Below are 18209 nucleotides of genomic sequence, written 5' to 3'. Positions count from 1 at the left end.
AAATGCAATGATGAATCGTGCCTAAAGCGTTCAACACCTATAAAACAAATGTGTGAGATATGACTGGCAGATAAAATTTTTGATTTTTTCTTTATTTTCAGACATTTCTCCACTCAGCACGTAGATGTATTAAAATTGCAGAATCATCTGAAGATGGAGGCGCAGATTCTAGATTTGCTTTGGTCGTGTTAGTAAAAAAAATAAGTGCATAGCAAGGTCATTGCGCTTTAGTTCATTACGTCCACATAGGACGAAGCAGATCCGGTAACTGATGTCCGGATTATTTGGGCTTCTTGTCCTTACTCAGCCGATCGGCGAATTCTACCAGAGTCCTTGTGGGGCGGCCGGACATGCCCTTGCGCAGATAAGGGACCTCATCCTTGTTGGACATGACTCCGGCTATATCCAGGTGAGCCCAGTGCGGGGACGTGACAAACTCCTTCAAGAAAGCCGCGGCCGTACACGCACCCCCAGATCTGCGAGAAGAAAACCTTTCATTAGTTTCTGTGGAGCAAGATACATTACCTCATGTATACTACTGATGTGGAAATTGTAGGTTTATTTTTTAATAAAATCCACATAAAAAGGAAAAAAAAAACCCCAATAATAATAATAATATTCCCATGATAGAAATTGATGACATATCCTGTAGGGGTGCACCCATGTGGTTAGGATCTCACCAATCATTTCTATAGGAATTCCAACAGATGAGCAAATCTGGATCTCCGTTTTGGTGATGGATGGAGGTCTCAGAGGCGGGGGTCGCTCTATGAGATACTTTAGAAACCTACTACAACCACCATATTTACATCCATTACCTGCTGTACTTCCCGACATTATTAAGGTCTGCGAGGGCCGACTCAGTCACTTGTTTAGTGTAATGATCAAAGAGAGGCATTCTCCATACACGATCCCCAGTCACGACGCTGGCCTGGAAGGAACATGAAACATCAGCAGTAAATTCAGCAATGTGGAGGACATCCCACAGGTCTAGAATACATACTTGGTGCCTTCCCACAAAAGGTGCAGGTGTACGGAGTTCTCTCAGGAGCTGAGCCGCCCCCATACAGAACAGATGCTGGCAGTGTTACACAGCTGGCAACTGCCTCTAGTAGCAACAACTGGAGCTAGCTCAGATCGCTGTATGACAGCTGAAATAGTGCTGAATGGGAAGGTGCTGATGGTTTCGTTGGCAGCCAGACACCTTCTGAAGGCCCTCATTGCCTCCATCTTTGTGCTCCTACGCAGCCTTGCCCTATCTTAATAGGCGACTGGTAATTTTTACTATATATTGCTGCAGTATACAGAACAAGTTCAAGTAAAGAAAAACACACCCTGACAGTATGAATTGAATTCCTTTTCCTGATCTGAATCTATTTGGCATTGCTGCAAAATGAAGGAAAAACAATGAAAAATGTTAAGAATTACAATACTGGAAAAGACAAAAAATAAAGCCAAACTGACCATTTTTTTGGTCAACATAACCTCCAAAAAATGCAGTGAAAAATCAAAACGTTGCATGGACCCCATAATTGGGTCAAGGAAAAGAAAGAGAAAAAAAAATCTCGCCATGTGAAAAACAAGCTCTTGCACAGCTATATGAATGGAAGAAATTTTTTTATTCTTTTTATTTATTACAAAAGTTCCAAATGTTTTCTTTAAGACCAAACAAAGGGGGGAGCCCAAACCTATGCAGCTTTGGCACTGTTGTAATTGCACTGACCTGAATAATTGTGTTCCAGGTCATTTACTGCACAATGAGCGCTATAAAAAAAAAAATTAAAAAAAAAGACAAATATAGTACAAAAAGTGAATGGTGTCTTTCAAAACTAGAACACACCCTCCTCCCAACCCAAAAAAAAAAAAAAAAAAAATCTCTCGTACAGTTATGTTAGTGGACAAATAAAGAGCTACTGGAATAAGGAAAGGGGGGGGAATAAAGTGAAATGAACAATGATTCAGACAGAAGAGCATGTTATGACAAGAAGATAGAAAGTAAAATGTTTCCGACCTCTTGAAGGTGATTCCAAAGCCAAGAAGAATTGGTGAAGACTCCAGTGGCTGCAGATCCCAGGGCTACGTCCATTGCACCTACACAACAATTCCCGGTGAGCCGCGCTCCTCGTGAGAAGACACAGGCAGACATCTACATACAATAACTGCATACAGCTGCAGTACAATCCCACAAAGTGAAACGGATAAAGCCGGGCTCCATCTGCACCAATCACATCCTGGTAGCTGGTTGTGTCTACTGACACTTCTTCCACCATTCATATTCCACCCAATTGCAGCCGCCATAAAGCACAGACCACCAGACAGACAATGCAAAACTAATAAAATATACAGCTAAAGAAAAAACAAACATTATTTCTCTACGACATACATTAATTATATTTTTTTGAAATCCAAATTAAAAGGGTTCTCCAGTTATTACCCATCCATAGGACTGGTGATTAGAGTTGAGCGAATTTGTTCGGGTTCCCTCTTATTCGGCAAGCTATAAGCGCTTACCAAATAAGCTGCAGAGGGAACCCGGCTTCCTGGATCACACCGGCTGAACGGCTCTGCAGCTGCATGTGTCGCGCCTGTGTCAGTCACAGCATGTGACATATGCAGCTGCGGCGGCGATCAGCTGATGGGCAGGCGTGATCCAGGAACCCGGGTTCCCTCTGCAAAGTCGCCCAAGTCTACTGGTGAAATCTTACTGATCGGTAACCGTATTAATCGGCAAAATTGGAACTTTTATCTCTGGTTAAATAGAGCGGCAATGCAGATACCTGACCGCTGCTCTGCTCATCCTATGGGGGGCTGCCCAGTGCTGCACTCGGCTTTTTCTGGCAGCCCTGTAAGAGGAGGTATGGAGCAGTAATCAAGTATCCAATCTGCCACTCAATTTTGTAACTTGAATTAAAAAAAAAAGCTCAATCAGGGACAGTTATTCCCTGGTCAGACCCTCACCGATCAGTAACGGATCATCTATTCTGAGCTGGTGAAGGGGGATGGGGCCTGGCTACACCCGCCCATTAAATTCATCAAAAGTGGGGGGTGATTCTTACTCTACAAGTGTTACTCCAGTCCTGTTTCTTGCGAGGTGCATGGATCCGCACGGCAGTGATAACGAGTTTGGGGCATCCTAAGTGGCGCGCGCCTCTGACGTTGAGACCCCACACTTAATGAATCGGAGCCCATGTGTACATTCTTCCAGCCCCTTCCATCATGTGTACGCAGCTCCCATACCTGTTAATGTCGCTGCATTTACGATCGCTCTTGCATTAAAGTTGTGTGCGTAACACAGAGCGTCCGCCAACAGCAGCCGTCCCTCCGCGTCAGTGTTATCTACCTGTGAGGAAACAGCAGCAGTCATGGATTTACTACTTTGCCATCTATAAAATAAAACAAACTAAATTGCTGTTCAGATCTGATCAGTACAGGGCAAGGGATCAATACTTATTAGAGGAGAACCCTTCATCTTGCGGTTAGATATCTGTATTCTATTGAATTATAGGACTCGCACTTTATCTATAATAGTCACAAAACTGGTGGCATTAGAGAACAATCCGGCTCTATCGTGGTCTATTCTAGAAAGATCCTGCACTGTAATAAATCTAAACCCTGAAGGACTGAATACAGCAATTTATCCACTATTGTGGGATGGGTTTATATTTTGCTCGTGTCCCCCTTCTGTGGAGGCTTCTTGCCTTGTCTTTTCAATTGTAATTTGTTTTTATATATCCATCGAAAAAGTCAATATTTTAATTATGAAGCTGGAATCTCTTCCTATCTGACAGCTACTGACTATTGCAGGAACAGATATAGGTGGTGTATTGAATAGTGAAGTGTCTACCATTATCCTCCTTGGATATATAGGATTAAGCAATACCAGTGTTGCTTTATATAGGAAAAAATCCCGCTCTCATTGGAGCACCACCATGACAGCCATAAGGAGTCTTCAGCAGACCCCCAGCTGTCATGGCAACCCATTGTGAGACCGCGAGCACCTCGCATTGGAGCCAACAGCCAATTAGAACAGCGCGCTCCTCAGGACGTGAGCTGTGAATGCCGCTGTCAAAAGACTGGCAGCTAAGTTTAACAGGTTAACACCTGTGGACAGAGCTCCGCTCTACACGAGGATGTTAGAGGCAGATGATGGCTGAATAACACAGCCATCATCTGCTGGGAAAGATGCAATCTCAGTTCCTGAGCTCGCATCAAAGACAGGGTGCCGACAGATATCAGTAAGGGGTTAAAAAACAAAAACAATAATATGTTTGGGGGTTCAGTACTGGATTAGTGTAAGGGACTCTATACTAATACTACACAGCACAATGAAAACACTTGCCTTACCGGGGCCCCCAACACACGCTACGCCATTGACTATACATGACAAATGTATGGCCACTCCTCAGTGCCACTTTGAACTGGATAGCACTACTAACAATGGCTCAGGGTGGCGAGTTTTGAGCTGGTTCTCCATTGTTTGGTGGTGTTGGTACAGAACACTTTCCAGCTTCACACTGACCATGTACATCTAATGGTCCAACCCATCACAGGCCCCGCTACACATTGCCTTGGGTTACAATGAGATAAGAGCATAAACCCAGGGGCCAGATCTCCATTTATATCATGTTTACTAGGGAGCCAAAAGCTGAGGAAACCTAGGGCAAAGCTGATATTTGTATTCGTCACCCTACTAAACTCCTACTAGTCAGGATAATGGCCGTCACCACAGCCGGCAATGGGTGAAGATTACCTGGATGGTCTTCCCCGTTCTTGGCCTTCACCACATCCCCAGGCTTATTAGCTCTGCCGCTGGGCATATTTTCACAGTGGAGCCAAACCTTACAGGACGAGATTAACACCATCATTAGTTTTACAGAAACATATTACATACAAGATAAAAAGTATCAGACAGGAGTAGAGATGCCATAGAAAACCTAGGACCAATGCTGAGTAACTACAATGGCCGCTGTTTGGGAGCCTCTTGGCAACAGGACCAAAGACTTGGCCGACTTCCTACTGTTCTGATAAGCCGCTGCGTGACGGGTGTTTTACTTTGTACCAAATTGATTTTTTTAAGTAATTTACTGCAAAATAATCAAATATAAAAAAAATGTCCTAAAAAGTGGTCCATGGGATGGGACAAGAAAGTAATCCATTATCGCATTTTGCCTGTTTTAAAGTTTATTTTTGTGTGTTTACGTGTCTATTTTTCTGTTTTTGCTGTCCCCGCCATTGTTGCCAGAGTTTGGGTGGTTTCGTGGAGTTTTTGTCCGATTCATCAATGGATTTAAAAAGAAAAAAATGCAGGTCAGCTATCTACTCCAATCTCCCTCTTCAGTTTTTTTTTTATTTTAGAGAAACTTCACAAAAAAAAGTGCCACAATTCTGGGCAATTCTCCCCCCCTCCATGGAAGACAAAAAGCAATTTTAGAGAACTTTTTATATGTCACACTTAAACGCTTTAAGTTTTGATCAGTGAGGGTATGCGAGTTTAGCACCCCCCCACTGATCCATAAAACAAAAAGGTCAGGGGCACTATAATCAGAATTGTGCCCTTTTAGCTCATTTTTGGAGGGGCAGGGTTAGCATTGTATATGCTCACAAAAGTATATAAGTGGTCTGCGAAGGTTTCAGCACTCCGACACCATTAATCAAAACAGTTGATGTGTCGGAAGTTACCGTACTTAAATTGGGAGGGGAAAACATTTACAGCCAGATTTTTAAAAATTGTTCCACTGCATTTAAAACAAAATTAATTTTCAAATATTCCACAAATTTGTGTACACAGCTTATACCACGGTATGTGGTTCAATTGGTGGCATAAAAGTAAAAGTGAATAAAACTGTCATTTTCATATAGCCTTTATATAACTAAAATTGAAAGATAAATACTGTATTATTTTGCACTACACTCTAGGTTTAGAGAGCACAAAATAGGAAAAACATTTTTCCTACTAACTAAAACTTCCCGGGTAAAATGGAGAGGTCATGATCACTAATTTTAATGCACTAGGGTAGAATAGGAATGTAATAGATCAATTGTTAATGTGTATTATACACACACAGATCTGCTACGTATAGACACAGCTCTGAAACATTTGCTCATTTATAGATGCACACAGCTCTGCTACATTTGCACATTTATAGATGCACACAGCTCTGCTACATTTCCACATTTATAGATGGAAAACAGCAAAAGAGCAAAAAGGTTTACCCGTACAGGCCTCCAGACAAATGCACCATCAGGATGCAGTGGACCCATACAATTAACCCCTTCATGACCCAGCCTATTTTGACCTTAGCGACCTGGCCATTTTTGACAATATTGACCAGTGTCACTTTATGAGGTAATAACTCAGGAACGCTTCAACGGATCCTAGCGATTCTGAGAATGTTTTTTCGTGACATATTGGGCTTCATGTTAGTGGTAAACTTAGGTCGATAATGTTTGCATTTATTTGTGAAAAAAACGGAAATTTGGCGAAAACTTTGAAAATTTTGCAATTTTCACATTTTGAATTTTTATTCTGTTAAACCAGAGAGTTATGTGACACAAAATAGTTAATAAATAACATTTCCCACATGTCTACTTTACATCAGCACAATTTCGGAAACAATTTTTTTTTTTGTTGGGAAGTTATAAGGGTTAAAAGTTGACCAGCGATTTCTCATTTTTACAACAAAATTTACAAAACCATTTTTTTTAGGGACCACCTCACATTTGAAGTCACTTTGAGGGGTTTATATGGCAGAAAATACCCAAAAGTGACACCATTCTAAAAACTGCACCCCTCAAGCTACTCAAAACTACATTCAAGAAGATTATTAACCCTTCAGGTGCTTCACAGCAACTAAAGCAATGTGGAAGGAAAAAATGAACATTTTAATTTTTCCAACAAAAATTTTCTTTTAGCATCAATTTTTTCATTTTCACAAGGGCAACAGGATAAAATGGATCCTAAAATTTGTTGGGCAATTTCTCCTGAGTACATCGATACCTCATATGTGGTCATAAACCACTGTTTGGGCGCATGGCAGGGCTCAGAACGGAAGGAGCGCCATTTGACTTTTTGAATGGAAAATATACTGTAATATTTAGCGGTTGCCATGTCGCGTTTGGAGTGTCCCTGTGTGCCTAAACACTGGAGCTCCCCCACAAGTGACCCCATTTTGGAAACTAGACCCTCCAAGGAACTTATCTAGATGCATAGTGAGCACTTTGAACCGCCAGGTGCTTCACAAATTGATCCGTAAAAAAAAAAAAAAAAAAGGACTTTTTTTTCACAAAAATTTTATTTTAGCCTCAGTTTTTTCATTTTCACATGGGCAATGGGATAAACTGGATCCTAAAATTTGTTGGGCAATTTCTCCTGAGTACAAGGATACCTCACATGTGGTCATAAACCACTGTTTCGGTGCACGGCAGGGTCCGGAAGGGAAGGAGCGCCATTTGACTTTTTGAATGGAAAATTAGCTCCAATCGTTAGTGGACACCATGTCGTGTTTGGAGAACTCCTGTGTACCTAAACATTGGAGCTCCCCCACAAGTGACCCCATTTTGGAAACTAGACCACCCAAGGAACTTATCTACAGTCATGGCCAAAAGTTTTGAGAATGACACAAATATTATATTTTCACATTATCTGCTGCCCTCTGGTTTTTATGTGTGTTTGTCATATGTTTTTATCACATACAGAAATATAATTGCAGTCATATTATGAGTAGCAAAAGGTTATATTGACAGTTAGAATGAGTTAATGCAGCAAGTCAATATTTGCAGTGTTGACCCTTCTTCTTCAGGACCTCAGCAATTCTCCCTGGCATGCTCTCAATCAACTTCTGGATCAAATCCTGACTGAGCAGTCCATTCTTGCAAAATCAATGCTTTTATTTTGTCTGAATTTGAAGGTTTTTGTTTGTCCACCCGTCTCTTGATGATTGACCACAAGTTCTCAATGGGATTAAGATCTGGGGAGTTTCCAGGCCATGGTCCCAAAATCTCTATGTTTTGTTCTCTGAGTCATTTAGTTATCACCTTTGCTTTATGGCAAGGTACTCCATCATGTTGAAAAAGGCATTGTTGATCGCCAAACTGCTCTTGGACGGTTGGGAGAAGTTGCTCTTGGTGGACATTCTGGTACCATTCTTTATTCATGGCTGTGTTTTTAGGCAAGACTGAGAGAGAGCCCATTCCCTTGGCTGAGAAGCAACCCCACACATGAATGGTTTCAGGATGCTTGACAGTTGGCATGAGACAAGACTGGTGGTAGCGCTCACCTGGTCTTCTCCGAATAAGCCGTTTTCCAGATGTCCCAAACAATCGAAAAGGGGATTCATCAGAGAAAATGACTTTACCCCAGTCCTCAGCAGTCCACTCCCTGTACCTCTTATAAAGAAGCAACCGAAAAAACAGTGCATAAACATCCAAAATAGGTAGAAATAACATGAATCTTTATTAAGGACACAGATAAAAATTGGCATGACAGAAGTGACACAAGCAGAACGCACAGAGGTACAGAGATTCCCTAAGGTATATCAATATGGTATAATGTATCTCCATTAGTGGTATATACAAGCCGACTAGTCATAGTGAAATAAAGGGTAAAATCCCCAGACCGTCAGGCAACCCCAAAGAAGGGGGTTATGAGAGATCAAAATACAAACATAATACTCATACCTAAGGGGGCACTGGACCACCGGCGCAAGGAAAACAGCCCAACGTACGTTTCGGAAGCTACACCGCTTCCTTCCTCAGGGGGTGTGTCATAAAAGGCCACCGGGTGTACTATAAATAGGGGTCCAAATAAACCTGAGCACCAATCAGGGGAGCGACCAACCACCCACCCACCAACACGTCCGGGCTGGCGCTGACAATACACGGGGCCCCGTGACGTCAGACGCCAGACCACGGGCGGATGGGGGTGGAGTTAGGCGCGCGTCACCTGCGCATGCGCAGACGGCCACAAAATGGTCGCGGCCATCTTGACTGGGGGCATAATAGATGGCAAACAGAAAAATATGATATCTAACATAGTATTTGACCAAAAAAGAGCGCCAAATGTTTTACCAGTATCTAGTTCATCACATAGCGACTATTTTAGGCACCATGGATAAGTATCCAATAGCATAGGTGGATAAGGTAACCGCACATGCGCAAATGACCATAAAAAATTTATATACGGCCATCAAAGATGGAAACACACCTAATAGTAAGCGTAAAAAATACCAATGTATTTATATGAAAATTTATAGATTGTTACAAAGCATCAAAAATGATTAAACACGAGGGTTATAAGGATATAGGGTAAACCAACGTATTCCAGTCCTATACAGGTTTATGACAACAATATATATACCCCATGCATTAGTTTAGTCAAAAATTATAGCCATAAAAATGTACATAGTCCTATTATAATCTAAATGGAATAAGTTAGCCCAAAAATAATGCTATTACAATGAAATATAAAGAATAATCTCTATCAACTGCATTATTATGCCTTGCCCCCATATATATAACTACATATGCTTGTAAATAGAGGTGTATACAGCCATATATCAATGATCACCACATAGAAGTCCACCCATAAAAAATGGAAAAAAAATGGGCAACAAAGAGAACACATTTTCATCTTCTTGTATAGGAGAATGTTGATATATTCATAGAAGAGACGATCATATTTATCCAAAGCCTCCAGAAGATATTTCGGACCCAGACAACCCAACCAAAAAGATGCCAAATCTAAAAGACTAAAATAAAACAAAGTTAAAAAAGACACAACAAATGTCACTCCAGAAGTGTAACAGTACCACAACGGGGGAATAGGTGGAGGAGAAGAGGGAAAGATAAAAGGAAAACTCACAAAAATGGAACGAATGAAAGACATTCGTTAAGGCCATATGGATGGACTGTTTTCAATTTCCAAATCCATTTAGCTTCTAATTGACTCAATCTTTTAGAGAGACCCCCACCTCGAATATCAATTTTCAGGGCCTCAATGCCCCATACCATAAGTGAGGTGGAATCACAGCCATGGTGCTCCTTGAAATGTCTAGGTATAGTCCTCAGGGTGGAAGGATCCGTGTGGCCACGAGCCGCCTGAATCCCCAACACGTGCTCCCTGACTCGGACCTTGAATTGTCGCATAGTAAGGCCTACATAAATAAGGCCACAGGGACACGTAGCATAGTATAGGTCATACCTAGTCGTACAGGTAATGCGTTGTCTAATACTGAAGACCTGATCTCCACTCGAATTGTTAAATTCAGTACACCGCATAATGTTGGGGCAGGCGACACAGTGGCCACACGGATAACAACCAACCCCGGGAATGTGACCATCCAGAAAGGTAGTTTTAGAGCCCACAGCGTAGTGGCTCATAACCAGATGATCCCTTAAGTTTCTAGACCGTCGGAACGCCATGGCTGGTCTCTCTGTTGTGATCCTGTTAATGACCGGATCAATGCGGAGGATAGGCCATGCTTTATCAAGGGCAGAACGAACAGCCTCTGATCTAGAGCTAAAAGTAGTAATAAACCTAACAGTTTGGTTACCCCTAGATGTATTGGACATCCCTGATCTATATAATAAATCCTGCCTAGTAGCATGCTTAGCTCGATTGAAAGCAATTTTGATGGATCTCCGGCTATATCCACGTTCTAGAAATCGTTGACGAAGCTCATCCGCCCGATGAAAGAATGTCTCATCTGTGGAACAGATACGGCGCAGTCGTAAAAATGGACCGATGGGTACCGCCTTAATGACATGTCTCGGATGTGCGGATGAGGCGTGCAGCAAGGAATTTGTCGCGGTAATCTTTCTAAATATGTCTGTTTGCACCATCCCATAGGGGTCCAAAAAGTCCAATTCATTAGCATCAGATGTGAACGTAAGTATAATATTACGGTCATTGTTGTTCAATTTTGAGATGAGCTGCGCAAGGTCGACGGAGCTGCCTTGCCAGATGAAGAATATATCATCAATGTACCGCGTCCAAAGGGGGACACGGCACATTGACGCATCCTCATCTGACAAAAAGAGGTCCCTCTCCCACAGCCCCAGGAATAGGCCAGCATAGGTGGGCACAAAGGCCGCACCCATGGCGGTCCCCTGGAGCTGGAGGTAGACCTGTTATAGAAAATTGACCTATAACCCCCTCTCATACTTATCTCAGCTGGAAACAATTCTGAAAAGATCTCTACGGGATGGCGTTATCACCAAACCATTATTTTCAGCATTAATGGTTCCTGAACCCAAGATCCCAACTCTGTATCTGCTCCCTAAGATACATAAGAGCTCCTCGGTGCCACCCGGACGACCTATAGTGTCGGGACGTGGCAACTTTCTGGAAAATATAAACAAATGGATAGATTACCACCTGCAACCTCTTGTTATGAGCCTCCCTTCCTTCCTCCGTGACACTGGGGATCTGCTGCGCAGGGTCAACAGACTCTGCCTTGAGGGTGACACTCTTCTAGTTTCAGCAGATGTGGAGTCCCTATATACTAACATCAGACATTCGGATGGCCTGAGAGCCGTGAAATTCTTTTTGGAGACTTCTCCTTTGGCTCCCAGGCTTAGGGACCTTCTGCTGGAACTATTAGAGTTCACCCTCACGCACAATTTTTTTGTGTTCAAGGGGTCCTTCTACCTCCAGCTCCAGGGGACCGCCATGGGTGCGGCCTTTGCGCCCACCTATGCTGGCCTATTCCTGGGGCTGTGGGAGAGGGACCTCTTTTTGTCAGATGAGGATGCGTCAATGTGCCGTGTCCCCCTTTGGACGCGGTACATTGATGATATATTCTTCATCTGGCAAGGCAGCTCCGTCGACCTTGCGCAGCTTATCTCAAAATTGAACAGCAATGACCGTAATATTATACTTGCGTTCACATCTGATGCTAATGAATTGGACTTTTTGGACGTTACCGTAAGGAGGGACCCCTATGGGATGGTGCAAACAGACATATTTAGAAAGATTACCGCGACAAATTCCTTGCTGCACGCCTTATCCGCACATCCAAGACATGTCATTAAGGCGGTACCCATCGGTCAATTTTTACGACTGCGCCGTATCTGTTCTACAGATGAGACATTCTTTCATCGGGCGGATGAGCTTCGTCAACGATTTCTAGAACGTGGATATAGCCGGAGATCCATCAAAATTGCTTTCAATCGAGCTAAGCATGCTACTAGGCAGGATTTATTATATAGATCAGGGATGTCCAATACATCTAGGGGTAACCAAACTGTTAGGTTTATTACTACTTTTAGCTCTAGATCAGAGGCTGTTCGTTCTGCCCTTGATAAAGCATGGCCTATCCTCCGCATTGACCCGGTCATTAACAGGATCACAACAGAGAGACCAGCCATGGCGTTCCGACGGTCTAGAAACTTAAGGGATCATCTGGTTATGAGCCACTACGCTGTGGGCTCTAAAACTACCTTTCTGGATGGTCACATTCCCGGGGTTGGTTGTTATCCGTGTGGCCACTGTGTCGCCTGCCCAAACATTATGCGGTGTACTGAATTTAACAATTCGAGTGGAGATCAGGTCTTCAGTATTAGACAACGCATTACCTGTACGACTAGGTATGTCGTATACTATGCTACGTGTCCCTGTGGCCTTATTTATGTAGGCCTTACTACGCAACAATTCAAGGTCCGAGTCAGGGAGCACGTGTTGGGGATTCAGGCGGCTCGTGGCCACACGGATGCTTCCACCCTGAGGACTATACCTAGACATTTCAAGGAGCACCATGGCTGTGATTCCACCTCACTTATGGTATGGGGCATTGAGGCCCTGAAAATTGATATTCGAGGTGGGGGTCTCTCTAAAAGATTGAGTCAATTAGAAGCTAAATGGATTTGGAAATTGAAAACAGTCCATCCATATGGCCTTAACGAATGTCTTTCATTCGTTCCATTTTTGTGAGTTTTCCATTTATCTTTCCCTCTTCTCCTCCACCTATTCCCCCGTTGTGGTACTGTTACACTTCTGGAGTGACATTTGTTGTGTCTTTTTTAACTTTTTTAACTTTGTTTTATTTTAGTCTTTTAGATTTGGCATCTTTTTGGTTGGGTTGTATGGGTCCGAAATATCTTCTGGAGGCTTTGGATAAATATGATCGTCTCTTCTATGAATATATCAACATTCTCCTATACAAGAAGATGTGTTCTCTTTGTTGCCCATTTTTTTTCCATTTTTTATGGGTGGACTTCTATGTGGTGATCATTGATATATGGCTGTATACACCTCTATTTACAAGCATATGTAGTTATATATATGGGGGCAATGCATAATAATGCGGCTGATAGAGATTATTCTTTATATTTCATTGTAATAGCATTATTTTTGGGCTAACTTATTCCATTTAGATTATAATAGGACTATGTACATTTTTATGGCTATAATTTTTGACTAAACTAATGCATGGGGTATATATATTGTTGTCATAAACCTGTATAGGACTGGAATACGTTGGGTTACCCTATATCCTTATAACCCTTGTGTTTAATCATTTTTTATGCTTTGTAACAATCTATAAATTTTCATATAAATACATTGGTATTTTTTACGCTTACTATTAGGTGTGTTTCCATCTTTGATGGCCGTATATAAATTTTTTATGGTCATTTGCGCATGTGCGGTTACCTTATCCACCTATGCTATTGGATACTTATCCATGGTGCCTAATATAGTCGCTATGTGATGCACTAGATACTGGTAAAACATTTGGCGCTCTTTTTTGGTCAAATACTATGTTAGATATCATATTTTTCTGTTTGCCATCTATTATGCCCCCAGTCAAGATGGCCATCTATTATGCCCCCTTTTGGAAACTAGACCCCCAAGGAGCTTATCTAGATGTGTAGTGAGCACTTTGAACCCCCAAGTGCTTCACAGAAGTTTATAAACGCAGAGCCATGAAAATAAAAAATCATTTTTTTTTCCTCAAAATGATTTTTTTAGCCCGCTATTTTTTATTTTCACAAGGGTAACAGGATAAATTGGACCCCTAAAGTTGCTGTTCAGTTTGTCCTGAGTACGCTGGCACCCCATATGTGGGGGGGGGACCACTGTTTGGGCGCACGGCAGGGCTCAGAAGGGAAGGAGCGCCATTTGACTTTTTGAATGGAAAATTAGCTCCAATCGTTAGCGGACACCATGTCGTGTTTGGAGAGGCCCTGTCTGCCTACACTTTGGAGCTCCCGCACAAATCACCCCATTTTAGAAACTAGACCCCCTAAGGAAGTTATCTAGATGCATAGTGAGCACTTTGAACCCCCCAGGTGCTTTACAGAAGTGTATAACGCAGAGCTGTGTAAATAAAAAAATTTTCCTCAAAAATTTTTTTTCCTCAAAAATTTTTTGATTTGATTTTTTAGCCCGCTATTTTTTATTTTCACAATAGTAACAGGAGAAATTGGACACCAAGAGTTGTTGTCCGGTTTGTCCTGAGTACGCTGGTACCCAATATGTGGGGAGGGACCACTGTTTGGGCACATGTCGGGGCTTGGAAGGGAAGTAGTGACGTTTTCAAATACTGACTTGATGGAATAGTCTGCGGGCATCATGTTACGTTTGCAGAGCCTCTGATGTGCCTAAACAGTGGAAACCCCCCACAACTGACCCCATTTTGGAAACTAGACCACCCAAGGAACTTATCTAGATGTGTGGTGAGCACTTTGAACCCCCAAATGCTTCACCGAAGTTTATAACTCAGAGCCGTGAAAATAAAAAAAATCAATTTTTTTTTCACAAAAATCATTTTTTTAGCCCCCAATTTCTTATTTTCCCAAGGGTAACAGGAGAAATTAGACCCCCAAAGTTGTTGTGCAATTTTTCCTGAGTACGCTGATACCCATATGTGGGGGGTAAACAACTGTTTGGGCACACGTCGGGGCTCGGAATGGAGAGAGCGCTGTTTGACATTTTGAACGCAAAATTGGCTGGAATAAATCGTGGCGCCATGTCGCGTTCGGAGACCCCGTGATGTGCCTAAACAGTGGAAACCCCTCAATTCTAACTCCAACTCTAACCCCAACACACCCCTAACCCTAATCCCAACCATAACCCTAACCACAACCCTAACGCCAACACACCCCTAACCCTAATCCCAACTCTAACCCTAACTACAAGCCTAACCCTAATCCCAGCCCTAACCCTAATTCCAACCCTAACCCTAATTTTAACCCTAATTCCAACCCTAACCCTAATTCTAGCCCTAACCATAACCCTAATTCCAACCCTAACCCTAATTCCAACCCTAACCCTAATTCTAACCCTAACCCTAATTCTAGCCCTAACTATAACCCTAATTACAACCCTAACCCTAGTTCGAACCCTAAATGGAAAAAAAAAATATTTTTTTTATTTTATTATTTGCGCCTGGCTATGGGGGTGATAAAAGGGGGGTGTATTTACTTTTTTTTCATTTTGATCACTGTGAGAGTGTATCACAGTGATCAAAATGAAAAATGAACGGGCAGCCGGCAAATTCATGGGCGCCGCCATCTTGGACAATGGCAGGCGCACTGCGCATGCGCCCGCCATTTTCCAAGATGGTGGGCCGCTGGGAGCCACGGCGGGACACCGGGAGCACCATCGGAGGTCCCAGGGGGGATCGGAAGGTGGGAGGGAGCAATAGGAAGGGGAGGGGGAGCAGATGATGACGGCGGCGGCAACCGGTTGTTTCATCGGTATTCTTGCACCTGTGTTGCCATCTTAACCCCTTCACGACCCATGACGCCTACGTAGGCGTCTAGAAAAGTCGTGCCCAAACGACCTATGATGCCTACGTAGGCGTCATGCTATAAATAGCCCCCCTGCGGGTCGGGTGACAGGGGTCAGTCGGTGTGGGGGGGGTCGGGTGTCGGTGTCCAGCCATGTCCGATGCTATTGCAGCATCGGCCATGGCTGGATTGTAATATTTCACCAAATTTCATTGGTGAAATATTACAAATCGCTGATTGGCTGTTAAAAGTGAAACAGCCAATCAGAGCGATCGTAGGCACGTGGGGGTTAAGCCACGCCCCCTGGGATTAACCGTAGAGTGTCCTCTGTGTGCGGGTCGGGTGACCTTTCAGTGACCCCGGTCACCCGACCCGCAGGGGGGCTATTTATAGCATGACGCATACGTAGGCGTCATAGGTCATTTGGGCACGACTTTTCATGACGCCTACGTAGGCGTCATGGGTCGTGAACGGGTTAAGATGGCAACACAGGTGCAAGAATACCGATGAAACAACCGCTCGCAGCCTACCAATACATGGAGGGGGCGGTTGCCTGGTATGTTAATGCACAACAAAACACTTGTATGCGGCGCTGTTCACACTATGGCCATGCACAGCATCCAGGCCAGCCTAGTAGAGACACCCTTCTATGAGCTCAGGCGGGCTGGCCCAGCGCTATCAAAATGCATGCCATGTGAACAGACACCGCAGTTTACAAGACCAAATGGGCCCAACTGCACCCTGAATAAAAAGTGCAAAAAAACACATTAAAAATGTGGAGCATTGGCTGACATTTTGGCCAAAATACGCAAGCCCGTAACCTGCGTCAAAAATCTCCACGTTTACGGGTACCCAACACTAAATCCTAAGCTGATATTTTGGCCATCTTAATTATATGGGTCCACTGCATCCTGACTGCATTTGTCTGGATGCCTGGACGGGTAAACCTTTTTGCTCTTTTGCTGTTTTCTATTATTGGTGGATTTTCAAGTCTGTGCCGTATCACATTTATAGATGCACACAGCTCGCTACATTTGCACATTTATAGTTGCACACAGCTCTGCTACATTTCCACATTTATAGTTGCACACAGCTCTGCTACATTTACTCATTTATTGATGCACACAGCTCACTACATTTGCACATTTATAGTTGCACACAGTTCTGCTACATTTCCACATTTATAGATGCACACAGCTTGCTACATTTGCACATTTATAGTTGCACACAGCTCTGCTACATTTCCACATTTATAGTTGCACACAGCTCTGCTACATTTGCACATTTATAGATGCACACAGCTCACTACATTTGCACATTTATAGTTGCACACAGCTCTGCTACATTTCCACATTTATAGTTGCACACAGCTCTGCTACATGGGCACATTTATAGATGCACACAGCTCTGCTACATTTGCACATTTATAGATGCACACAGCTCTGCTACATTTCCACATTTATAGATGCACACAGCTCTGCTACATTTCCACATTTATAGATGCACACAGCTCTGCTACATTTCCACATTTATAGATGCACACAGCTCTGCTACATTTCCACATTTATAGATGCACACAGCTCTGCTACATTTGCACATTTATAGATGCACACTGCTCGCTACATTTGCACATTTATAGACACACAGTGATTGGAAAGGATGCGGTGTCTAGTAATGGGCAGTCTGACTCTTTCGGGTGACCTGGATAATTTGGCTTCGCTCAAAGAGAGCAGGCTCCTTTGGATCCCAATTAAATGTGAGATCACCCTAGAGGACACATACACACATTTAAAATGGACTTTATACTGCCGAAACCCCGCAAACGTGTAGCCAACCAATACAACTGCTGGCAGGGTTTCAGCCACCAAACACTGTAATTTTACCCCCAGTGAGAGCCATTCAGAGACTTCAGGTGGCCCTCACTGGGATGCTGGCTCTCTTCGTTCACAGAGCCAGTTCTTTGTACGGGGTCGCTCGTGAACCACTAGAGTTTGCGTTCTCCGCCATCACAGGAAGCTTCCTCCGGAATTTAAGACACACACTTTTTAGTAGTAAGTTTTTCTTACTAAAAAGTGCATCTGATAATTTTTGGGGATAACCACACTTACTTACCAATGAGGTTAATGGGTAATTTGAGAGTCGCAGCAGTCAAGATGGCAGAACAGACCGTCGCTGCACCACCCATATCCGCTCTCATTGCATCCATTCCAGATGATGGCTTCAAGGAAATCCCACCACTTAGAAAAAGAGACATTTTGGGGTCAGTGGTACTTTCAACAAGGCACAAAATGCTCTGTAGTTTTAGTCTGCACATATTCATCAGGAGGATGTGCGCCCAGCTGATAGTTGCTGCCCGGGCAGGGACTGTGCTAGTAGTAATACATTGCTTCCATCATCTAGGTACACACAAGTAAAAAAACCTCCATACTGTCCAATAGTAGTCAGCAAGTGTTTTCAAAGGTTGTGCAACCCAGTGTCAT

General features: G+C 43.1%; 1 protein-coding gene across 1 annotated transcript in view; it reads right to left on the bottom strand.

Annotated features, from left to right (window-relative positions):
• Positions 1–71: 71 nt before the first annotated feature.
• Positions 72–18209, bottom strand: part of LOC141088509 (cytosol aminopeptidase-like) — a 37089-nt gene continuing 18951 nt past the window's right edge. The window contains exons 5-7 of the mRNA XM_073574635.1: positions 17842–17966; positions 4751–4838; positions 72–3340 (exon numbers count right to left, since the gene is read on the bottom strand). Coding sequence (XP_073430736.1) covers positions 4822–4838; positions 17842–17966 — 142 coding nt within the window. The 3' untranslated portion in view covers positions 72–3340; positions 4751–4821. The remainder of the gene's footprint in view (positions 3341–4750; positions 4839–17841; positions 17967–18209) is intronic.

Source organism: Dendrobates tinctorius, unplaced genomic scaffold (genome assembly GCF_039654945.1).
Source record: "Dendrobates tinctorius isolate UK_male_01 unplaced genomic scaffold, ASM3965494v1 ptg000039l, whole genome shotgun sequence".
Lineage (NCBI taxonomy): Eukaryota > Metazoa > Chordata > Amphibia > Anura > Dendrobatidae > Dendrobates > Dendrobates tinctorius.
Note: the sequence above shows the minus strand (reverse complement) of the source record. Positions and strands in the feature narration are given on the sequence as shown.